This window comes from Dipteris shenzhenensis, chromosome 26 (genome assembly GCF_047967505.1).
Source record: "Dipteris shenzhenensis isolate YYH24624 ecotype China chromosome 26, Dip_SZ_1.0, whole genome shotgun sequence".
Lineage (NCBI taxonomy): Eukaryota > Viridiplantae > Streptophyta > Polypodiopsida > Gleicheniales > Dipteridaceae > Dipteris > Dipteris shenzhenensis.
This window is the reverse complement of record NC_141621.1, coordinates 17,707,159-17,733,085: the sequence shown is the minus strand read 5'-3', so window position 1 is coordinate 17,733,085 and position 25,927 is coordinate 17,707,159. Positions and strand designations below refer to the sequence as shown.

The 25,927-nt window shown below is 48.1% G+C and overlaps 1 protein-coding gene across 3 annotated transcripts; it reads right to left on the bottom strand.

Annotated features, from left to right (window-relative positions):
- Nucleotides 1–9,654: 9,654 nt before the first annotated feature.
- On the bottom strand, nucleotides 9,655–25,692 carry LOC147884758 (uncharacterized). Of its 3 annotated transcripts, none has more exons than XM_087397569.1 (6): nucleotides 25,354–25,692; nucleotides 25,138–25,206; nucleotides 24,840–25,024; nucleotides 24,577–24,703; nucleotides 10,436–10,516; nucleotides 9,655–10,311 (listed from the first exon to the last, which is right to left on the bottom strand). In XM_087397569.1, the coding sequence occupies exons 1-6, from the start codon at nucleotides 25,657–25,659 to the stop codon at nucleotides 9,901–9,903; spliced, it is 1,179 nt and encodes a 392-aa protein (XP_087253695.1). In that variant the 5' UTR covers nucleotides 25,660–25,692; the 3' UTR covers nucleotides 9,655–9,900. The 3 variants fall into 3 exon arrangements, with proteins under 3 accessions (XP_087253695.1, XP_087253696.1, XP_087253697.1); XM_087397570.1 differs by having other exon boundaries at nucleotides 10,104–10,301; XM_087397571.1 differs by having other exon boundaries at nucleotides 10,143–10,306.
- Between the last annotated feature and the right edge of the window lie 235 nt (nucleotides 25,693–25,927).

The following is a 25,927-nucleotide window of genomic DNA, read 5'->3' as shown; positions in this document are numbered from 1 at the left end:
TTCTCCCATTTTTCATTTCCCATGGCTTGCTCAAAAGAAGTGGGTTCTGGTTCCTGTATCACTTTGACCATATAGGCATAGTGAATGGCTGTAAATCCATCATATTTCAGCCTATCCATAGGATACCTAACCCTGGTAGACCTGCGCAAAATAGGCTCACTTCCAGGTGCTCTCAAAACATCCCTGGTCTTCCTTACTCCAGGTGTAACAACAGAAGAAATACCCAACTCATCATCAATGCTCTACTCTGAGCCACTGGATTCACCATCCACATAAGAGTGACCTGCATTCACATCAAACATGGGCTGATCTACCTTCTCTTTTCCTTTTCGTGATACCTGCGTACCACTATCTGCATTGCTTTGAGGAGATTCTCCTGATCTCAATCTACCTGTCCATGGCGAGGTATGTGAACCACTACTAGAGGACACTGCAGGTCCACTGATATTTTGTGATTGCTGCTGTGAATTCTATGCAGCATTACCATTTTATGCATCTACATCAATCATCACATTTACTGGTTTATACCAACTGCTCATCTCATCAAAAACAACATCTCTGCTCACTGGAAACTTACGAGTAGAGGGGTTATAGCATCTATACCCTTTCTGCTGCAGAGAATAACCAATAAAGACGCACTTCTCAGCTTTTGGATCCAACTTGGACCTTAACTCATCTGGCACATGGACATAGGCAATGCAACCAAAAATTTTCAAATGAGAAATATCTGGTTTCCTACCAGTATACATCTCCTCTGGTGTCATGCCATGTATTGTTGCAGTGGTAGTCCTGTTCATTATATAAACTGTTGTAGCAACTGCTTCAGCCCAATAATAATCTGGTAGATCTTTTTCATTTAGCATAGCCCGAGATACCTCTCCAATATGCCTGTTTTTCCTTTTTACAATTCCATTTTGCTGTGGGGTATGACTGCATGAATATTGCTGCTTTATACCATGCTCCTGCAAGAACCTTGCAAACTCATTTGAGAGGTACTCTCCCCCTCCATCTGACCTTAGGCATTTTATTTGCAGGCTTGTTTCTTTTTCAACCATAGCTTTGAAAGATTTGAAGTGCCCAAACACTTCACTTTTCTTTTTCATAAAATACACCCAAAGTTTTCTGCTGAAGTCATCAATAAATGTAACAAAATAGTGACAGCCACCAATAGATGCAGCTTTAGTAGTCCTCACATCAGAGTGGATTAATTCCAATGGCTTTTTACTCTCTTGAACATGCCTAGGAAAAGGTTTCCTTGCCTGTTTCCCAAATTGACAGGCTTCACAAACCTTGTGCATTTCTGCAACCTTGAATTTAGGCAATCCTGCAACAATATTTTGGGCTTGCATTGATTTAAGTTGCTGTATATTAACATGACCAATGCGTTTGTGCCAGATATCAATATCTGCAACTACACCGGTCCCATGTGCAAACATTGCTGCACTCAATTCAGGCATGTCCGCATCCAACGTAAACATCCTGCCCTTCTTCTTTCCTTTTGCTATCAAGCGACCATTATTTTTCATATCCTCAACAAAGCATCCATGAGGATTAAATCTAACCTGCAAGCCCTGCTCAACCATTTGACCAATAGAAACCAGGTTCTTGGTGATGTTCGGGACATGAAATACATCAGACAAGTATTTCTTTTTCCCATCCTGCATAGACAAAGGAATTTTGCCAATCTGCACAATAGGATGTGCAGTATCATCACCAGTCTCCACAAATCCTGGTTTTTCCATTTTCCTTGCATCCTGCATCCATTCAGCATGACCTGTCATGTGGTTTGACGCACCTGAGTCAACATACCACACATCATTGCTTTCTTCTGCACTTGTCACAGAATTTGTCATATGCTGCACCATAAACAAATGCTCATTTCTGTCATCACCCTGTCTACTAGAGGATGCATAATTGCCTTGCTGCAATTTTCCATTCATAATGTCATTCTGCTTTTTGTAGCAGTCTTTAGCCATATGCCCCATTTTACCACAGTAGTAGCATTCAACATTGCTGTTTGCATTTTGGCCTCTCTGGCATCCACCACGACCTCTTTGGCTCCCCCTGCCTCTAGAGTTACCACGTCCTCCTGCATAGGACTGGTTTTCTTGCATTTGCTACATATTCTGATTTCTACCATGGCCTGCAGATCGGCCTCCTCTACCTCTGCCAGCATTTGAGTAGAAGACAGTTTCTTTTAAAGTTCCTGCTGAAGAAGATGCACCACCATTTCTCTGCTCTTCAGAAATTAGAAGAGCAATCAACTCCTCAAAATTAGGAAATTTTTCACGGACGGCAATGGATGTCCGGAACTATGCATAATCCTTTCCTAGACCATTCAAGGTCACAGAAACTAAATCGTCATCATCCACTGGCGACCCAATGGAAGCAAGTGCATCCGCAATTTTCTTCACCTTCATGTGGTAGTCATTGATGCTCATATTTTCTCTATGCACATTGTGCAGCTCCTGCTTGAGCTGCATTTTCCTGGCTTGCGTATTTATGCTGTACATTTTTGCCAAAGTATCCCATGCCTCCTTTGGCGTACTTGCATCCTGAATATGCACAATCATGGAGTCCGAAATACTGATAGACAGCCAGTACATAACTTTCCTGGCTCTCTCATGCCATCCTTTGAATGCCTGCATTTCCTGTTGATTGGGAACATTAGGAAGAACAGGTTCTTCTTCATTTCCTGTAAAGAACTCCCAATAGCCTTTTCCCATCAAGAAATTCATCATTCTAAACTTCCATGCCTGGAAGTTGTTCTTGTCAAGCTTTTCAGTGACAATCTGTGAAAGAGAATCAGATGCCATTATAGAACACTGCAAAATATTTTGTCACTGCAAAAAACACAGCTTTTGCCTCACACGGGCAGATCTGCAAAACTGACGAAAGTGGTATTTCACCACACAGTCACTTCCTAGTGACGATTTTGCATCAATAGGCAACAAGCATGAATCTGCAACTCCCAATGTCTGCGCGCACAGGCATACGATGCAATTTCTGCGGCAACTTTTCACCGACCTGCAGAATAGTGGTCGCACAGCAAAAACAGGGCCTTTTTCTGAGTGCCTGCGGAGAACTTTCGCCTCCAAAACGGGCCCCGAAATGGCCTCGAATCAGAAAAATAAAGTCACCGAGGGCTTCGCCTCATCCCGCAGCATATAATGCCCTCTTGCCACACCGCGAAGGGCGTCTCAATCTGAGACAGTGCACTCTTGCACTTCCGGTTGTGCTACCTGCAGAGATTTGCTCCCAAACTCGAAAAAGGAAAGCAACACTGGTCCTCTTACCAGGACACTGCGAACTTGGTTTGCTTTCTTGAGCTCCTTACCACGAACAAGGCTCTGATACCATGTGAAGATAGCGGAGAGAGGGAAGGAGTCTCACTTGAGGCTTTCTCACAATCACAATGGGGGAATACACACAAAGGTGGAGGCTGAAAACAGAGTTTTCCTCTTCTTAGTTGTGAAAGCCAAAAGAACTCAAGTACAAATAAATAGAAGAACCCTATATGTGGGTCTCAAACCAAACTCAACTAACTAAGGTGGCATACTAACTGAGCCACGAACTAGTGTAGATAAGGATAGCTGTCATCCAGCTATTATTCGTGGGCGGTGTACCAACCGCATCTGTAGCTAACAAGTCGGTGACATAAATGCACAACGGTCACCCTGGCATATCGCGAGTGGAGCTCGATATCTCAACACAATGGTTATATCTTCTCCAAGGTGACCATCATTTCTTGGAGTGTTGCATTTCCTAGTGCAACTAGTTCAATTTGATAGTGACAACAACAAATGGGGTAGCCGACTTCAGTTTTTGTTCATTGTGTAGAATGACTTACCATTGCATCTCACTTTCTTGTCTGCACATCCGCCAACTCTTCTTGGATCTCCTCGAGCTGTTTGGCCATCGTCCAGTATTCTACTTGCATCTTTGGATGGCCCCTTTGAAGGCATCATGCTCCAATTTCAATTTATCATACTCCTCATCCTGGGCATCGAGCTTACCATGGAAATAAACTTCGAGCTGTTGCCCATATGCCTAGTGGTGCTGCTTGTTGTGCCTTAGAGCCTAGGGAGGTACCCACCATTGCCTTGCAATGAACCAGAGTGTCAAGGCAGTAATTAAGGCTTCTTCCTACAATTTGCACCAATTGGCCTTTCAACCATAGGTAGATTATCATAAAAATTAAATAATTCATCAATGCCCTCATGCATCGTGACCCTTTTTCATGCATCGTGACCCTTTTTTTTTGGGGGGGGAGGGGGGTCACCGCTTTGCATACTGAGGTTGCTTGGAATACGAGTCATCCCCCATCTCTTCAACTCCATCATTGGGCTACTCAAAGGTGTTCTCGGCACCTTGGTCATCTTGATATCTTCTTAGATTGGATTGCTTGTACACACCTTTGGCAGTTGGATTGGGCAACTTCCAAATGATCTTCTTGCCTTTGACATCAAGCATTCCAGCAATCTTAGGCTGCTCAATTGATTTGCTCTCTCTATCATTAGACTACTCGGTTACAACTTTCTTTTCTTTGAGATCTAGCATTGTCACTGTGTTGGACTGCTCACCTACCACCTTGTCCATAGTCCCCTTGTCGTAGTCTGCCTGGTGATAGTCTTCTTTCGGAGATCCTCTACCACTTTAGGAGTAGCTACTATGCTGACACTCCTTGGTTGCTTAGCTTGGAAGTTTCTGCATCATCACAAATTGTATCTCTAGATTATCAGGATGAGGCTCTGTTAAAGTGTGCAACTCTTTAATATCCTGATTAATCTTGTTCAGTAGGTTTAGTAGGGATTCTGAGTAGTTTGAGCATTGAAATTAGGTCATATGTGTGTAGACAAATTAGAGGGAGGCAGGGGTGCAAGCGTTTGTGGTTCAGGGGGAGTAGAGATGTTAATCGGTTTGGGAGGCGGGAGAGGAGAAAGTTGTTAAGGTTGTGGCATAGTAGCAAAGTCTTTGGTCTTATCTTTGAGCTCAAGAATTGGGGCACCAGGTCAGCCAAGTAAGCAAGTCAATCCTCCAAAGCACGAGTACTAAGATGATAATCCAATGCAAGAGCAACTGGCCAGGGCACCTAACCGATAATCAGCCTATATTGGATTACACACTTGGCTCTTATTGAAACTTCTTGGAGCTAAGAATCAAAATTATTTGGAAGACACCCAATAGTGGACTAGTACTTTGTCCTTGTACTCGAACAATACCGCAACAACCAATGTACAAGGTATGTTACATGTGGTCTTCTTCATCCTCATGTACTCGAAGAGGAATCTAAAGAAGGGTTGGACTTTGGAATCCCGAGTCTTATCAATAAGGTATCCATGGGAGGTTGAATAGCTCTTTTCTTTGAAATACCACTTGCAATTCACATTGCTCAAAACCAATGTTGTCTTTGGACTAGTCAAAGGCACAAGGGACAGTAGGCAAACACTTTGTAGCAGATTCATGTCAAGCCTAACATAATGGTTGCCATGAGGATGTTGTGATTCATGGTCATGTAGGACTCTAACAGCTCCTCTACTGCCATCATGTCCCATGCTACTTCCCACGATCGGCCTGCAGTCTTGTCATTTAGCTGAATCGAGTGAGGAAGCATAAGCTGTGTCTTGACATTTAGCTCAATCGAGTGAGGGGAAGAGACACGACGCATAGCCCTGTGATGATGGATGGGACAATCCTCAAGCTCAGGAGAAGTAGTAGCCATAGCAATAATGAAGGTGAGGATGAAGGAGACACTAACAGAATGTTGAGAATGAAGATAAGAGCACTGAAAAGTGTTATGCAAAAGAGTTTGAAATCTCCTTTTAGTCCCCATGCAACAACGGAAGATTGGGAAAGACATGCCATTGGATTTATTTCTAACTATGATGGTAACTATTTTCACTCTAACTTGAACTATGGAGGGTGTAACCTTAATGAACTCATGATGATGAAGGAGGTAAGTAAGTTGACATAGACTTAAGCATAGGTAGGTTACAAGATTAAGACTTGTATTCATAGAAAGGCTTGAGAGCTTACATCATATTTCATTGACTTATAGACTCAAGCATAGGTAGACTACAAGATTAAGACTTGTACTCATAAAAAGGCTTGAGAGCTTACATCATATTTTATTGCATGAAAATAACCTCCCTTTTATAGGAATGGAGCACATGCTTGCATTGCTTGCTCACGTGGGATAAATCCTCCTTGCCATATTGCAACATGATCTTGCTTGCAATCTTCTCCCCTTGGTGCCTTGCAAGGTGGTTGGATATGAGTTACAAAGCATCCATCACCCCCCCACCTCAAAATGAAAAATGTTACTTGAGGTGGTAGAGCATGGTATTACTATATGTCATCATCTCCCCTTAGTGTAAACATAGCTACTTAGGTGGTAAGATGTGACTGGGGATAACAAAACTTAGGTCTACTCATTTGGTGTCATGATCTCCCCTTAGGGTCAACATACCTACTTAGGTGGTAAGACGTTACTTGAGATAACAAAAGTTGGGTCTACTCATTTGGTAACCTTTTACAAATTCTTTTTCAAGTAGAGATGACATACATCCCTTAAATGATTAAATTGTTTCAAAAGAATTGCAAGTGCATCCTTTTGCATCTATGCCTTCCTATTGGATCATGAAACTTTTTATCTTGTTTGCAAATCATACCAATGACTCGTTGAAGTTCATTTAAGTGCATAAAACTCAATCTTGAGATGTACTTCTTAATTGTATGCTTTACCTTCGAACACAATGCTCAATTCATCCCATGCATCTTTAGCATGTCCATTGGAGTTTACATGATGGATTAGATTACTACCCAAGTATAGCCCAATGAGTCATAATGCTAGTTCATCCTCCTCTTCCCAATTTTCACTCAATGCATTTAGGTATTCCATCCTTATATGTCTACCATAATTTTTTCTGCAATAAAAGATACTTAATTTTGAGTTATCCATGTATGGGAACCTTCTTTTCTTTGAACCTCTCTATAGCAACATATTTGATGCCATTGAGAGAATATTACTCAAGCTTCCTAAGCTCTCGTACAAGTTTAGCAAATACTCAAGCAAAGCTCATTAAATCTCCATAATAACAAAAAATCACAAATGCTTATTAAGCATGTAAATCACTCAATAAATGAGATGTGACCTATAGGCCAATAATAGTAGAATGATACCCCAACTAAAAGCCGATAACCTCACTGTTTGCTATTTGCTGTTAATTTCCTAATATTAAGAGCTAAAATAGTGATTATCACAACTAAATCCTAGAGGGTCAAATTGAGCTCTACCAAGAGATTTCTGATGTGATGTATTGCATACAGATGAAGCTCTCGTCAAACAAAAAGTCCCTGACTAAAGAACTATTCAAATTTCATTAGAATGACTAAAAATTGATAAATGACTAAATGGGAGCTTCAATGAGAGAAAGAAAGAAAGAAAGAAAGTTTATTAAAGTCTTCGGGAGACCGTGAAGGTCTATGAGACTAAAGATAACTAATACAATGAGCATAACGGTGGTGGTCTCAAAACCGGCCAGCCAACCGTTTCTACAAAAAAGAGGTTATAAAGGACGGTGTGTCTAGTCCTGATACAAAAAATATATGTCTAACTCCAGATGATACAAAAAAGAAGGGGGGGGCACCAAAAATGGGGCACAGGGGGGAGATACAATATATATGTGCAGGTGGTGATCGTCAGAGACCAATCATAGAGGGGACGTCAAATGGGAGGCCGAAAAAAACCTTGCGATAAGATGATTGGCCTCTGACATCACGCGGCCTAGTCGAGCCCGATCGTCGGGGGCGACAAGTAGCCCTGTGGATGAGGGCAACGGTAACCCCGGTGGGGTGGGGAGAGAGCAGAGACGAGATGTCATGGACTCGAATGTGTGAGTCTGTCCGTTGACGCAGCTGTCGTGGCTCTGGCTCTCGCTCACGTCCGCATCGTCAGCTAGACTGAGGAGAGGTATCCTGTGACTGAAAGAACACGTCGTCGGCTAGACCAAGGAGAGGTATCCTGTGACTGAAAGAAATCAGTGATGGGCCGCTGGGTGTCCTCACGTTGTGTGTGCTGCACGTGTCACCGTGTTAAAATAGCATGTTAAAATGCATGAAAACTCAAGCTAATGTCTAACTATGGTGGTAAGTGTCTCTACTCTGACTTGCACTATGATGGGTCAATGAACTCATGATGATTAAGGAACTAAGGTTGTACGCATAATATTTTTAGGTTACATGATTAGCTTGCATTGCTTGCTCGGTAAAGGAATAAAGCCTCCTTGCCATGTGGTAGCATTCTCTTGCTTCCAACCTCGTACTCATACGTCTAATTATCTTGTGCCCAAGGAAACCATATATCTCGAACAAGTGTGCTTTCCATTTACCCTAGATTTTATCTAATGTGAAACTTAGTCTATAGCACTCTACCCTTGCACATATCAATATGGGCATGTGATATTTACATGATGTCGAGATTGTTCTTCTTAACAAGAGTTTGAGTCTACTACCTTGAACTTCTCCAATTGATGTAGCTATCCCACACATCGGAGGGAATAAGGTGGTTAAGACATGGCTCTCTCCCAAATATTCTCCTAGGGATGATGCTCAAGGAACAAGAGTCTCTATAAGTATATGGGATTAAATCATTTGGCACTTTCCTCAGTAGCTTAGCAATAGAGTGGTCAGTCCCTGTCAACTCATTGGCCAAGGTTCAAATCCCACCTAGGGAGATTCAACCATTTCCAATAGGATAGAAGATAGTCTAGATGAGGTACCTTTGTTTAGTCCAAGTGCCATAATTTCCATTAATTTAAGGCTATCACTATAGCACTTAGGTCTACTAAGACAATAATATTGCCTTAGCTAACAGATAGAGGGTCTTAAAGTTGCCTACATGTGTCTATGATTGAGCATGGAGATGAGAATCAGTCTATGATAGAGCGCGGAGATGAGACCGATTCTCAATTGTCCATGTTTGCTTTTTTGTCACATTTTCGTTGCCCTAACCACTTGAATTTCCAACTCTTGATCATTTCAACATTTGGGTCATTTAGAGTACCTTTTGCCTTTACCTTGGTCAAGGAGCAGCATACCCTTGGAGTTTCCAAGGTCTTACACATCAGTTTGGAGATACTATGTGCTTTCCCTTTTGTTGTTCTTTATCTATGAGTCTAGAGCTTTCGCTTAATCATCCAAGGCTTGGGCCGTGTTATGGTTTCTGAAGCAGGTCAATTACACATGGAACACAGGATTACGCACATGGAACACATCTGTTAGTCCCATATTGCATATTTTGCAACTCTCACAGTAACGACCAATGCCTATGTTCCTCTACAACTCCTCTCAAGGTGATAATATGTCAAAATATAGTTCAAGAGCCAGTATTGCATGACTATATGCAGTTGAAATGCTAGCAATGGCAACAAAGACCTCAACTGAACCAAGACAAAACCCAAGATGCTCTTATCTTGTTAATGGACCATGCCACAACTAAAATAAAACATGTGGAAGGCAAGCTCATACCAAAATTCAGGCTACCAGGCTCTGAGTTGAAAACCATCCGTGCATGTTGTAATTTGGTGCGTATGTTCCATGCGTGCATGTTTTGGTCATCAGCCCCTTATAGTGCTGAATTATATCGTCCTTGGCAAGCAAAGATAAATGCATAGGCCACCTTTTCATGAGCAAGGTTGACAAACTACATGACACACATTCTTGCAGCTTTTAAGTACCCTAAACATGAGGTATCACACCTCCAAGGTTTGAACTGCTTAGTCATAAGCCTAAAAAGTCTGGAGATCCAAGATAGTGAGGAGAAAATGCCATCCATCGTCGCCTTGTTGGGAAAATTGCTGCGTTATCATTCCTCCCATCACAGAAGCAAAATCCTCGGAGTCATTCACGAAGTCCTCCAGGGTTTATGAGTGCTTTGAAAACCTCTAGCTTTTCTACAGAAGCCAGAGCTTCCTGTGCATCCTGGAGGGTATACATTCTGCTAACAACAATGTTCCATGGCAGATGTACCATTTGAGCCATAAACTGCACTCCCCTATAAAAATGGCTGAAGTCAGATCCCCATGAGCCTTTGATTGTAATATGTTTCCGATTGATGTGGAAATGTGGATTAATGTCCACATTACCATTGTCAGTATACTGTCCTACTACCACATAGGTGCCTCCATCTCTGCAAAGTTCCAAGCCCTCTGATACTGCCTCTGGTCGACCAGTTGCTTCTATTACTACATCAGCCAGTCGGCCTCCTGTAAATTCTTTAACCAAGGCTTGCCTTTCCGAGGCTGTCCTGCACTAGAAACTCATGAGAGGGAAACCGATTGCATCAAAATTCACTGTGAGATTTGACACAGTAGGAAAAAGCTTCAATTTTGTTCAGAGCGTTCCACATTGAACTTCCATAAATTGAGATACTCACATCTTCAAGATTGATGGTATACTTGATACCAAACTCCTCCGCAACTTTCAAGCGGTGAGCAGGAGCACCAATCATGATAACCTGGAGAATATCGTCTGCTTGAAAGAGAGTCCAATCACACACCAGATGCCACCTACTATCTCAAAATGTTAATGGAAAGGAGATACAGCCCATCCAACAAAAGAACTAGTCAAAGGGAATTAACCATTAACCATGGCACTCACAGATAATCAAAAGACCTCAACAATGTTATTATGCTACATAGACATGCAACTGCCTCAGAAAATAGCCAAGCATCCATCATAAACTAGCAGCTATCATTATGCTGATCCCTCCGTACTCTTAATGCTCTGCTCATCAGCCCGAAAGGGTTTCCTAGAATACCTACTTCTGGATACATTCACATGCCCACATAGTGTCAGAAATATAGGGACAATGCCCCCACATGTGAGGACCCATACGAGGAGGACATCCGGGCTTTGGTACCTTGGGATTTAGGGGTGCATACGGTCTGCCAATTGGGCAGCAAGCTGTGCGCAGATGTGTGCCCAATAAAAGGGGAGAATACATGACCATGATGGAATATGTAGATCCACATTAGAAATTACGGGATCACATGCTGATGAGGGAGCTTTGCATGATAAGATCCTTTGACAGTGCACGTTGGACTGTCATTGATTGAGCCATTTGTAGGGGCTAACCAAGACCCCACATTGGGCTGGAGATAACTTCCTGTGTTTCACCTTATATAGGCACACATGGAGGACCCACATTGGGGTCAGTTCTGGGGTGGCCTTCACAGACAAGGTTGGCCATCTGACAAACTTTAGGTCACGTGTTCTGCAGAGTGAGTCAGGTCTGGTGACCAGGATAAATCGGCCAGTTTAGGAGGGTGGCAGACTGCCCTCCCTCAGCCAATAGGCCACTTAAGCATAATGACTAATACCATTGTCTTCTCCTATCTTCCTAACCTAAGGCGTCCCCCTAGGGTAATATTACATCATACTATCATCGATGTAACACATCCCAGCAACATCAACGCCCAACTGTGGGTATTTCCCATAGTATAAACATATACTTCACACATACATATCCACCATTCGCACATACTTGAGCATCCATTTATACAAAGGTGTTCGTACTGAGTTTCTGTCAGCAGTCCAAAGGATTCACCTGTGACAAAGGCTAGCACTAAAGGAGAAGGCTAATCAAAAAGTGGTCCACATTCTCTTCATTCAAGCTACAACTACTTGTAAAGTGCTCTTCAATGGGCTCATAGTTTTGTGGAGGAAACAACCTGAACCCTTCCACAATGAGCCTAGCCATTGAGAAATCGGCATTGTAAATCCTTGGGGAGTAGACAACCATCTTTCAACTGAAAAAACGAACCTACAAACAATCGTCGAAAAATGGTTAAGGCAATTCAAGACATAGCAGCGTGAGGGCTTGCTAGCTACAGCCAGACCTTAGAGTTATGTTCTATGAAACTTGAGTAGAAGTGATGACTGTGGACAATGACAACAGGCTGCTTGTATCAAGCCAAGTCAATGTGCCCAAGCATCCTGGAAGTAAAAGAAATCTATCGAGACTTGTTACGAGCCTTCAGTTATAAAGCTTCAGCAGCCAGCACAGCTCAAATTCCCAGGTGATGATTCAGCTCAAAGGCTTGCAGTAGCCAACAACGGAAAAAAGACATTTCATTACTTAGTAATCCAGAATTGTCAGAGAGGGATATGAGATGCACTGATGAGCAGCATTGGCAATATGTGCATATATATGCATATCTATAAGTACCTAGACGGACATGTGCATAGAAGTAAAAGCCCTTCTGTTGTGTTGGACAGAGGTGTAATAAATTATGTTGTGCACCTTGGTGGCGTTCGTCCAAGCCCATCATGACTTCATGAACCAGCAAAATCATACAAGTACTAGAAAAGCATGATCAATCCTTCCATGCCCAATTGCCTATCAAACAGAGAGATACTACTTCCCTTATATCATGTACTCATTGCCGAAAAAACAGTGCTAATTATATTACTTCGAGAACAAGATACAAAAGGTCAGCTTGTAGCTGACGGGCTGCGTTCACAAATTGGACACAGCCCTAAAAGGTAACACAATAAATCACTCTCTCACGTCGGGATAAGGCGAGTGTGAATGAACAGCCATCGGGGTGGTGAGTAGCACCACCGAAGGCCCTGCGAGGTCTGCTCGAAGAAGAGGCCCTGAGTGTTCCAAGTCCGAAGGAAGCGTCTCCGCTTCTCTTGACCGGATCGGGAATCTCCCTGAATCTGGTCCCACTGGCCTCTGAGGGTATGAATAATCTCGCACCAAATATCAGTCATGACCTGGGCAGTCGATAAGGAGGTGCCACCGAGGATCTGCGCGCAACGCGAGGTCCAAATGTGCCACCCTGCTATGCTGCTGATAATCTCCCAGACAGGCTGCCTCTCCTGAACTCCTGTATCCGCCTCTGCTAGGTGCTGCGGGATACCCTCAAGCAGCCCCCATGTACCCTGCGTGATAAGGAAAGTGGGGTCCTGCTGGCATGCCTCGAATAAGTGATGTAGACCAGGTGCGGTGCTGCACCAACAGAACGCGCCCCACGTGATCAAGCCTAGCTCAGGTGCTGCGCGAGTGAGAATCCCGAAAGTCCACCTCCACACTTCCTGGGCGCGAGTGCAGCTCCACAGGCAGTGCTTTGGTGACTCCTCAACCACATGGCAAATCTGACAGCGTCCGTCCTGGCCTATCTGTCTCAACCAGCTCCCCACCGGAAGACCTTTGTGGGCGAGAAGCCACAGGAAGTAGGAGATCTTCCGCGGCCGCCAGCTCTCCCACAAGGCCTTCCAGAAGGCCTGCAAAAAGAATCTGGAAATACCCTGTGCATACCAGCTGGGCCGCTGGGTGGGGGGGCGGCTCTGCATCCTCCCAAGAACTCGCCTGCCCAAAGTCGTGCTGTAGGCGAAGAAGGAGGTCGGCCCCTGTCCTGTCACAACCTCTGGCCAGCTCCACTCTCCTAGGTCCCACTCAAGCTCTGACAAGGCCCGCCCCTCCCAGAGCCAGAGTCGCCAAAGCTGCAGCTGATCTTGCTCAATGCAAGGGTCGGTACGCCAGACCTTCCGCAAAAGGCCTACGATCCGAACCCTCTGCCATGGGAGTAGGGGGTCGATGAGTGCATCCTCTCTCCTGAGTCGTCCATCCCCCATAACCGCGAAGAAAGAAATAGAGGAGTCGACCATACGTCCTACGACCACCAGTGGGATGCCACGGGGGGTGAACTGTCCCAGCCAACGGTCGTCACCAGGCATGAGGATCTGAGGCTCCGGTGGAACCAACCAATCAGCTGGGATCGTGCCGTCGATCTCCGTGCGTCTCGCCTGGGCTCCACGAACACCTCCAGCGGCGTCTGCGAGATCAGCCGTCTCCAAATATCTGTACGTGTCCCTCCAAACTCGAAGGGACCGGGCTGGCCCCCTAATCCAACCATCCCACCTGATATGTGATCTCTCCCCCAACTGAAGGCCCTCGGCATCTCTGACCTGATCGTTCCAGATAAGCGGCTGGCGATCAATCTCCTCCTGACAGCGGGGAGGGGACTGAATGAGACTGAGGCGGAGCCGCCTCCAAACCATGAGGAGGCTACGAACGAGTGGGGAACGGGGCTGAGTAAGTGGGGCGGAAGTGAAGATCCACCTGAGGGACGGGAGCCACTCTCCACCTCGTCGCGGGACACAGGAACCGACCCCCTGCTGAAGTAGCATCTTCCACGTCTGCCCCCCCGGGGTCAAACCGCGGATGACTAACTTGCCTAGCAAGGCCTGACTCTGCAGCTCTGGATCGATGACTCCCAGGCCTCCCTCAGCCTGCGGAAGAATAACTGTCTACCAAGCAACCCTGGCTCTGGTATCTCTGAGGCCATCCTCCCCGGACCAAAGGAAGTTCCGAACCAGCCTCCTAAGCTGTGCCACACTGGATCTCGAGAAACACCAACAGGAAGCCACATACCAAGCCGTGGTAAGGAGGACTTGGTTGACTACCAAGGCACGACCTGCAAGGGAAAGCTTAGCAGTGCTCTAGAAAGCCAGCTTCCGTCGGATGGAATCTAGCACCGGGAGAAACTGCTGAGCTGGCGTGATGTCCAGGCCGACCTGAAAACCCAAGTATCTAGTTGTCTGTCCCCGCGGGATCCACCTGAAACCCAAAAACCTCCCCCACTGAGAACGCGCCCCGGGGTCTGTGAGGAAACCAACTGATTTGTTCCAGTTGATTTTCGCACCAGCAGCCGAACAGAAGACCTCCAGGGCCATCCTCACCCTCTCCAGCATCGACTCATCGTCTTGGACATACAGGGCTGTGTCATCCGCGTACTCCGAGTCCAAGAGCTCCGTGTCCTCCCGGAGGGGAAGGCGAACACCCCTGATCCCTGTAGACCTCGCCCGGAGATAGTAAGTCATAGCCTCTGCGAAGAAGAGAAACAGGTAAGGGGCAAGGGGGCAGCCCTGACGCACTGATCTCTCCAAGCTAAAACGCTCTCCCATCCTGCCTCCAATGATGACTCTGCTAGAGGCTGTCCTGTACAAAGCTGAAATACCCTGAATCCAACCTGCTGGGAAACCTAGCCGCTCCAGAGTCCCCTCCAGAAAGGACCAGTCCACCCGATCGTAGGCCTTCTCAAAGTCGAGAAGTAGGATGGCAAGGTGTGATCCGCTGTGCTGAGCCCACTCCGCCGCCTCTGAAAAGGTGAAGACATTGTCCAGGATACTGCGATCCTGAACAAAGCCTGTCTGAGTGTCGTGAATGAGGTCTGGAAGTAGAGGCCGAACTCTGGCGCTGATCATCTTGGCTAGGATTTTGTAGGCAGTGGTAAGGAGAGTGATCGGGCGCCACTGACGGATCTCCTGTCTATCTCCTCCCTTCGGAATGAGGCAAATCAGTCCCGAGGAGAGGCTCTCTGGCATATAACCGCTGCTGAAAATCCTCTGAAGAGCTGCTAAGAGGGGCTGATGGATCTGGTCCCAGAAGGAGATGAAGAATGCCCGGGATAGCCCATCCTCACCTGGGCACTTCTGTCCATCGATGGCCATCAAGGCCTCCAGCATCTCATCCGTGGTAAACGGTGCCAACAGCGTCGCCTGCATGCTAGGCTGGACCAAGGAAGGAGTGTGTCTCCACACCTCCTCACGGGCACGACGAGTGCGAGGAGCAAGCGGCTCCTGCTGAAAAAGGGTCCTGTAGAAGTCGGTGGCCAATCCCAAGACCTCTCCCGGATCCGTGACGATGTGTCCCGTCGCTGTCCTGAGACTCCGAAGCTGATCACATGCAGCTCTCTTGCCATGTGTCCTGAAGAACTCTCTGCACATCCGGTCACCCTTCCGAGCCCAGAAGGAGAGAGAGGCGTGATAGGAAAACTCTGAGCGACGCTGGAGTGTCTCCTCAAGAAGGGCTCTGGCTCGAAGGGCCTGGATCCGAAGCTCCTCCGAGCCCGGGGATGCCTGCTGGAGCCGTTGAATGGAGGCGAGGTCTCTCCGAAGGGCTCTCTCTCTACCCCACCACTCCTGTCGAACCTGTAGGGCTGCAAGCTGGCAGATCTGGCTGGACTCCTGCAACGCCTGCGCCACCGAATCAACCAAGTCCTCGCACTCGCCCCAGTCTCTATCCCAAAGATCGCAAATACTGCTGCGCACGTCCTCCCTCGAGAAAATGGAATCGAGAATCCGGCATGAGCGGGGGGGAAGGGTCTGAGCTGCCGAATCTAATGATAAGAGCACCGGCGCATGGTCGGAGAGTGTCGTCCCTGGAACTATACCGGCCTGACCGCCTCTGCTGATGGCCCAATCACTAACATAGAATCTATCCAACCTCTCCAAGAGTCTGCCTCCTTCCCTGCGAAACCCCACGAGAAGTCCAAGCTCCCGTGCCAACGCCGGAAGGACGGGTCTCGCCAACAGTCCCTTCCTCTTGTCGCAAAGATAAAAGAGTCCCAAGCGGACTGCTCTGCCTGAGCCATACCTGTAAACTCCGGTCCTCTGCCCTGCTGGTCCTCCAAGGTCTCCAAATTGTTGAAGTCACCTCCAACAATCCAGGAATCCATGTCTGGGAGAATCCTAGTAAGTGTCCTCCAGAAGGTGGCTCTACAACGGAGATCTGTGGGGGCATAAATGTTGAGGATTCCAACTCTGGAGCCCTCTAATTCCAGGCCTACCCAAAGGGCACGACCTGGAATCAACGTGCCATGATCGAAAACTCCCTGGGCTAGCTGCTCTCCCATGGAAGTACAGACACCACCACTCCTCCCCAGTGTGCCGATCGAGGGCTCCCAATAAGTGTGAGAGCGACCAGTGAGGATCTTCCCACATCTACGGGAGTGAGCCGCCGAAAGCTTGTGTTCCTGTAGCAGAAGTACATCCACACGTCCTATCACCGCTGGCTGAAGTTCCTGTCGCAAAATGAGCTTCCTGGGACCACGGGTGCCAGAAGAGTGAAACCCGTTTACATTCCAGGATACGAGGTGTAGGCTCATGGTGAGGACTGGGAGGCAGCGAACAACTGTCTGCTCGCGGTCGAGGTCGAAGAAGAAGCTGACATTTCGGAGGAGAGGCGCTGGCGCTTATGGGAAGGTTTGGAGGGGGAGGCGGGGTCGTCCTGCCCGTCCTTCAACACCTTCAGCAAAGGCGAGAGGCCTTTGGTACCATGAACGAAGGCTTTCTCGAGCCAGCTCGAAATCTCTGAGGTGGACATCCCGTAGAAGGCACGGAGTTTCTGAGGCGTCCAGGCTCTGACATCTTGGGAGAGGGGCCAAGACAGGGGGGGCCTGAGGATCACAATCAGTCTGAATCGTTTGGCGGCGCAGCGCCACCGCAGGCGCACGTCACCCTCGGACCACTGAGTCTCGAGAAGCTGCCCACCGGACGGGCCTATCCACAGGAACAAATCTGAGCATGCGTCTGCTCCCTGAGAGCCTCCCAGACCGAGTCGTCTGTCCAGGTCTCGGTGCCGTCACTGAGGAACGTGAAAGCAAAGCTAGGGCCACCCCTAGGGGCCAAGGCGGCTATCTTCCCATCCGCCCCTTTTCGGAGCAGGAAGATACTGATGTTGAGGCAAGCAGGGAAGGTCCCGAGGTCGGCCACATCCAGGTAGTCCCAGGGGCCAGATCTGTAAAAGTCGCGGGGAAGCTCTCTCTCCTGAGGCTGAGGCCCATCAGAGTCTGCCACTGAGGGGCTAGCGGACGGAGAAGCCTGCTCCGGTGCTGGTGGAGACTCCGGGTGTCCTATCAGCGGAGGGGGAGGGGGAGGGGGAGGACGCTGGGGAATAGGCAGCTCAGACTCCTCAAGGGCGACTGGCGGAGGAGAAGGAGGAGGGGAAGCGGGAACTGCCCTCGGCTGAGGAACCGACGGAGCAGCTAGCTCTGCGGCAGAACTGAAAGAGGCGGGGGGGGAGGGATGGGGCTGCAACTGGAACTGGGGCTGAAAAGGAGGGGAAGAAGACTGAGGAGGACGCGGGGGCTGAAGCTGCGGGTCGGGAGACAAGGGGTGCCGTTGGGGGATGGGCTGGGACTGGATGGGGAGAGGCTGGGGAGAGGGAGAGAGGGGGACCTGAGGCTGTGGAGGGCGGGCTACCGTCGAAGAAGATGCTCTCCCAAGTCCCTGGGGCGGCTGCCTATCGGGTCTCTGGGGTGCAGCTACAGGCGGGGTAACCTCTGCCTCCTTGCCTTTATCAGAAATCTTCTTGTTCTTTCCCTTTTTTCTTCTAACCTTAGTCCAGCCGCCAGCTATCTCTGGTCCGGGCTCCGGCTGCCTCTGCTCCTCCTGGCGTGGCTATCCGGAGGGGGGAGGAGGGGGCGGAGCGGGGGGAGGCGGGGAGGGCCGAGAAGAGCTGGCGAAACGTGGGCAGGCAGCCGCCAGGTGTCCAAAGCCGTGACACCTCAGACACTGTCCTGGCTGTCCGGTGACTACCATGCTCTGGGTGATGCTGCCGGCACCTGTCACGATCTCGATCACTGCCGGGAGAGTCGCAGGGTCCGCCACAGCCACACGGACTCGGGGGGCTCCTGCCGTAGTCATCGCATCGGTGAAAGTATCGTGCATAACCCAGCCGAAGTGGGAGCCCAGGTCCCTAACAATCGGCCGCAGCTCAGCAGCAAGACCAGGAAAAACCAGCGTCATTGGATGGCGAGGTATACGGAACCGGGCATCAAAATCTGCTGCGCTGAATCCACGGTACCACGGGACTATCATGATAATCTTTCCGTCCACTGACGTGGGGGAGCCAGCAATCAGGTTGCTCGCAGCTTTCGCACTGGAGAGTTTGAGCCAGAAGATGCCCCTTCCCATAAGGGCCACCTCCACAATATGGCCGTCCTCTAACATGAGAGTGGACTGGAGCCAGTCCCTGATGGCTGATCTGGAGGGGGAATGTCCAATGACTCTGCCGTAGACTGATGTAAGAGCAAAGTCATTGGCAACCTGTTGAACCCGAGATGATTGCTGCTCAGTCAGGATGACGCGGTAGGCATCTGGAGAGGGAGGGACCGTTTGGGCCTCCGGTTCCGGGCAGGGAGCCGCCATACCGCCAAGACAAACTGCGAGGCTTCCGATGAGGAAGAGGCTGTCACCCAAAAACGGGGGGGGTAGAAGCGGAAGGGTGGAGCCTTGGTGTGGCGGGAACGGAGGTGGCGCACGAGGTGGCGGACGGGGGGCGGGGGGGAATGGAGGGGTGGAGGGGGCGGGGTGGGGCGAATGAACGGGGGGGGGGCGGGGGTGAGGGCGGGAGGGGAAGGCAGAGGTGAAACGGGAGGGCGGAGAGGCGGGAGGGGGCGGGGCGGGGCGGGGCGGGAGGCGAGGGGTGAGGGGACGGGCTGGCGGCGGGGGTGAGCGGAGTGGAGCGAGGGGGTGGCGGGCTGGGGCGGTAGCGGGGCGAGCTGGGGCGGTAGCGGGCTAGGGCGGTAGGGCGGTAGCGGGGCGGAGGTAGCGGGGCGGGGGGTAGCGGGCTAGGGCGGTAGCGGGGCGAAGGTAGCGGGGCGAAGGTAGCGGGGCGGGGGGTAGCGGGCTGGGGCGGGGGGTAGCGGGGCGGGGGTGAGCGGAGGGGGTAGCGGGGCGAGATAGCGGGGCGGGGGTGAGCGGAGGGGGTAGCGGGGCGGGGGTGAGCGGAGGGGGTAGCAGGGCGGGATAGCGGGGCGGGGGTGAGCGGCGGGGGTAGCGGGGCGGGGGTGAGCGGAGGGGGTAGCGGGGCGGGGGGGTGTGGAGCGAGGGGGGTAGCGGAGTGGAGCGGAGGGGGTAGCGGGGCGGGGGGGAGCGGAGGGGGGGAGCGGACGGGGGGGTGGAGCGTGGAGAGGGGGACGGAGCGAGGTGAGGGTGAGGGGGGAGGTGAGGGCGGAGGGGTAGGGGCGGGAGAGGCGAGGCAAGGAGAGGCTAGGGGGAGGTACAGGTATGGCGGGGGAGGAGGGGAAGCTCGCAGGAGCACTTCGACTGCATATTTTGACCCTGTATTTTCTTAATGTTATATCATGTACTCATCCAATGGATTTGTTGTGCATGCATACGTGGTATGTGAGTGTGTGGGTGAATACATGCATATAGTATCATTTGAGCACAATGACTTTAAAGCAGAAGTATTTACATTGAGCACATCTTTGCAAGTCACCTTTAAGTTGGAGGGTGCGAAGACCAAGCTATTGTCCAAAAAACTTGTCAAGAAATAGTGGCTTTCTGAAGATATCTGTCAACATGTCCTTGTGTTGGACAATGAACAAGCCTTTTCACCGGACTTTTTCTCGGATGACGTGGTGATGTACTTCAATGTGCTTTGTGATGGCATGAAACTCTGGGTTCTTGTCAGCTAAATGCTGCTATTATTATCAAAATAAGACACTCTACGGCCTGGTGTCTTAGTCTGGTGGTTGAGAGAGAGAGAGAGAGAGAGAGAGAGAGAGAGTACGCGCACACACCGCGTGTGCGTGTGCGTGTGCGTGAGTTTGACCCCCGGCTTGACCCTGGCCCACTGGTCCAAGGCAGTGCATCCCTTGATAAGACCATGGGTGGGGGTGTGAAAAAAGGAAAAAAGACACGCTAGGTTCTCTTTAAAAAATCTCTCTTTTTTATGGAAGTCTTTTGAACGAGACTACTTCAAATGCAGCATCCTGTTGGAATGGTCACCTCCCCATTTGTAAGCCCCCATATGAGGAGAGCATTGGGGGGGGGGAACCTAGGCAGAAAAGATGAGGGGGCTGCCACATAGGCAGCACCTCACAGGGAAAGGACAGCACCTCAGCCTGTCAAAGGCACCTCAAGGGCTGCCTTTACGGGCTGGAACAGGCCCCGAATGATGGCGGACAGGTGGTGCAACTGAATGGCTGCAGTACGGCTGCATGGCGGGGGTCTATGGGCAGGGTCTATGGGCAGGCATAAGGCCTGCAAACAGGCCTGCAATAGGTGCATGAATGGGCAAAGGCAGCAGCCCAAAAGGGGCTTCCCGCCCGAGGCCCTTATAAAGGGCTGGTTGGACCAGCAAACCAGGTCTGCCAGCAAGCAGACTGGTCGGCCAGTCCGGTGGCCAGGATGAGGCTGGCTGGTCGGTCCATTCAAGGGGGCCTTGTGCCCTATAAAGGAGGGCCTCCAGCCCTCATTCAGTATCACTAGAAGCAGCCCTCAGGACAGCAGACAGGAGCAGCAAAGGGGGAGCCTTAGGCCTACATTCAGGAGGACAAGGTGACCTAGGAGAAACTGCAGACTGAGCTAGAGTGGCTGCCCACCTAGGCTGGCTTCCGGACAGCAAGGTGGAAGGGACCTAGACAGAGAATCTACATATGCTGGAGGTGGAGCACGCAGGCTCAGAGATCTAGAAGTGCCAGGCTTGTAGTAGAAGGACCTTTTGGTATAGTATCCTGTCCTAGTTTCTGGACGGACGGAAATATAAAGTGTTGCTTCTATATTTGTCTCTGAGCATTGTCTATTTACTGGCTTGCACATCTATGCACATAAGTTAAGAAGTTTGTGATTCCACACCCCACATCACACTGTGTGAGCTCCTGGGCATTACTATCAGTCTTCCGCTGTGCGTACCCTCTGTTGGGTCATTTCTAACACATCCTTTGTACTCTACTTCTATGAAAAGCAAGGCCACTATTGGTTGCTTCTTGCTTTGCCATCACAAAACTATGGAGCCAAGACTGAAGTTGTGTCCAGATGTGGTTCCTCTGTCATTTACATTACCTAAACAATTGGCATTGTATATACAAGACGGATGACTTGGCATAATACAATCCATAATCCCATGTACCATGCAAAGCATCTAAGTACTCTTTTTGCTGCAACAAAATGAGTCTTCTTAGGATTACTGTATGAATTGACTCAAAACACTGACTGAATAAGATATATCTTGCTTAGTGATAATCAAGTAGATCAGGCTGCCGATGAGCTATGTATACTAATGAGGATCTGAAGCAAAAGAATTGTCAAGAGCTGAGAATTTAATGTTGCTTTCCATAGGAGTCGAAAGTGGCTTGGAATCATGTAGATGAAATTGCTGTGGTGCTTTATGGGTGTATTTCCCTAAGAAAGTGTAATGCCTATATCATTTCTCCATATTTCTATCCCAAGAAAATCATGCAGTTCTCCAACATCCTTCATGTCAACACTGCAAAGTGCGCTGACTCTTGGCTTATAAAATAAGGTGTTTGTTTAAGCCTGTGATGATCAAGTCATCAACATAAAGAACTACAAGAATGACATCTCCAATAGCCTTTTTTATGTAAAGTGATGGATCTGAATCCAATGCTTGAAAACTTGATGCAAGAAAAAGTGATTGTGAATCCTTATATTCCATGCACAAGGACAAGGTGCTTGTTTCAAACCATAAAGAGAATTTTGCAATTTGCAGGCTTTCTTTTCCAATCTCGTGACAACATATCCTATAGGTTGTCATAAATTCCCTCATCCACGTATCCATTGAGAAACACATTCTTAACATCCATCTGATCATACAATCAAAGAGTAAACAAGAGCTACGACCATTCTGACCGTTGTCATCTTTGCAACTGGCACAAAGGTCTATTCATAGTTTGTTCCATTTTCTTGGGCATGTCACTTGGCAACTAATCTGGATTTTAATTGTCGATTGCTCCATTTGAGTTGAGCTCGACTTTGTAAACTCATTTGCAGCCTATGGGCTTTTTCGTTCATGTATGGATAAGAGCATTGTACTCTTCATCCATTGCTTGTTGCCATTCTAGAAGTTGCACTGCTCCTTGAAATGAGGTCGATTGCCATGAATTGATAACCACATTGTAGATCAATCTTTCACGTTCCTTCTGATGACAAGTTGAACTGTACCTAAGACTTGTTCATTGCCGTTACTTTGTGTCGTCTTGGTAGACTAAACAATTTCTGAGTGGGCTGAAAATTTACCAGTGGTACTTGTCTAAAAAGTCGAAGTGTTAGAACATGAAGTCAAGTGTGAGGGTGTCCTAGAGTCCTAGGGTGTCCTATAGTTGTGTGGGTGTGAATGTGTCTAGTAGGTGAATTAGTACCACCTCCTAGAGTTAGGTGAGTTAGGTGTGTGAGGTGGAGGCTAGTGATCTCACTTGTGATGTCAAAAGATGAGGCTTCCCAGCCTATAAATTGGACATTGTACTTCATGTTATCTATCAATCACATCAAGTTGTTATGTACCCCATATCTGTTTCCATCATGTGATTGCTCCCTGGTGCCTTCACATGGAATCAGAGCTAGCATGGAGATAGCTTCTCTCTACTTGGTCTCCATGAGCAAGAATCTCTACCTGTACCTCCTGAATCTGCCCGATTTTGTTCAACTGTCTCTTGCCTAAAGCTTGATATTGTTTCTATGCTGGAAAGGACGACCAGAAGCACCTATGGCTTCCTAGTCATGCTACAAGAAATGGCGTTGTTTCTAAAACCTACGTAGAATTTCTCACTACCGGTTGGAGCAAGGGACTCTTTCTATTAAGGTGCCTTGCCTTTGCAACACGGGGTTGTTATTTCTAATCTCTTTTCGTCTAGCGAGGTGGCTCTACGTGATCGTGTGGTTATCCCAAAATGCTCAGCTGAAAAGGCATCCTCACATTTTGCCTTGGCTGATTTTCCATCAAGCTTTTCTATTCGTGCGGACTCCAGTAGAAGTCAATTGTTGCTACATTTGCACCATGTTCAGCTTTGTTCGACATGCTTATTGATATTGTCACAGTTCTGATGCACTAGCTGTGACGCGGCCCATTCAGAAATCTAATTGCACAACATATCTGTGACATTAGGGATGGGACGTGCATTTCTTCTTCTTCTTCAAAGAGTTCTGCTGATCAGAAATTGTTCACAAATCTACAACGCTCAAAATCCCCGACAACAAACTATGTCGCTTCTGAACAGTCATCCCTGCTTTCACCGGCTTAGCTCTCCTCACAGGTAGCATACTTGGTGAAGATGACGATGAACAGTTCAGACTTCTACTGAGCAACAATGCTGCACAATGAGTTAGCTGGTGCTATCTACTTGGTTGATACGATCATTGATGTAGCTACTTCGCCTCCCACATCAATCTAAAAGCTGCCTCTTATTGCTTATTGAAGACTATCGACCTCCAGCTTTCCAAAATAAATTGGGGCTTTTCTTGTTTTCTCCTTTTTTGATCATAATTGAAGAGGCAAAATTGCTCAATTCTAATTCCCCACAATTTGACATTGGTAACTCTCAATTTAGCATTTTGAGAGTCATGCTGTGATTTCTCCCCGCAGCTGCTCCTATGGGCTTCATCGACTTGTTCTTCGAGGGCATTCATGCCGGGATCTTCATTGACACTCGGATTCTGGATGTGTAAAAAACCCCCACATGGGAGGTTCCTTTGATTTAGGCCAGTCCCACTGATGTAGGGGCTGATTGCCACTGATGTAGGGAAGGTGCCACCTTCTCCCCTTTCTACAAGAGAGAGTCACCTCTCTCACAATCTATAGTGAACAACTTTTTGGTTACATCTTGTGCTCTCACTCCTCTTCCAAGATGCATCTATTCTATCCCATGTGATTCTACACTTTAGAGTACTGCCAAGGGAAAAAACCTACTAAAGGAAAATACAAACTGCACACGTATTTCTGTACAGTAATTGAAGGCAACAACAGCGTGAGATCACTACCTGAAGAGCTCCACTAGCTTGCGCAAATAATGCAGCCAATAATCCAACTGGACCTGAGCCTTGCACTACAACCCGATCCATCAATCGAATCTTAGCTCTGTCAACTGCATGCAGAGCGGTGGGTAGCCTGCCAGTTGAAGGTAGAATTACAGGACCCTCCCAGGCATACTCAAGGCCTGCTATTTCTAAGAAGATTCTGCTCAAAAAATTATCAAAGCTTGCATATGCGGGGATGTGACAAAAAGCAATGGCAAGTAACGAACCCGCAACCTGCAGACATAAATACATGAGGTGATAACTTTGGTGGCAACTTAATTATCTTTGTGTTGGGTGGTAGATATATGAAGGAAGACCATCCACCGAGAAGCCCACGGACGCTGGAAACATCGGCAGAACTTGTTATTCCCAACACTCTTCTACTCGGGCACCTTGTAGTTTGCTTATCCACCTGTCTGTAAAGACTGTTAGACTCACACATCGAAGACGCGTACATTGCTATACTGCATCACAATAGTTATGATAAATATATGGAAGGAAAAGAAGTTAGCGCCAGTTGATTACCAAGCATGAAAGGCAGGAATTGCAGGTGTCTATAACATCCAAGAAAGTCACTATATCTCCTCCCTTGAGCTGTACCACAGGTATACAAATTGTGAAAATACCAAGGCAAAAATTTTTAAATCGTTAAACATTCCTTTTCTCAAAGCCTTCTTTCAATGCAAGGGAAGCAATGGCAACTCATAGATGCACAGATAGAAGAAACCAAGAAGAGCAGACCAGAGATCCTTCGACGTCCCGAGCTGAGCCAAAGACGGTGTGAACTTCGCCCACAGCAACGTGACCAGGGATGATGGGATATGGAACAATGTCCAGTCGGCCATGAAGGAGGTGCACATCTGTGCCGCAGACCTCAGCCAGGATGGTCCGCAGGAGCACAGAACCGGGCTCCATATCCTGAGTGGTTAAGCTGGATCGGTGCAAAGCAAAGGAACCATCGGAGTGCATCAAGATGCATTGGTTGTCGATAATCTGGGGATGTTGCAGCTCTGATTTCATGGTCTGATGATGGGTCGGGGAAGCCATAGATGTGAAGTGTATTGTTTGCACTGATGGCAATTTCCTTAGTGAAGGTTCCCCTCTCTTGCATATGCAAAATTCCGAATTTTTTTGAAGTTTTCATTAGTGAATTGTTGATTGGTCCACTTGCCCTGTTTTTGTTTTTTATGATTGATTGAGGGCATGTGATCTCCACCTATTCCTCCCTCTTTCTCTCTCTTTCTATTTCAAGCCACCTCTTCTCCTTGCTCCACATCCAACTCCTCTCTCTCTCTCTCTCTCTCTCTTCCAAGCT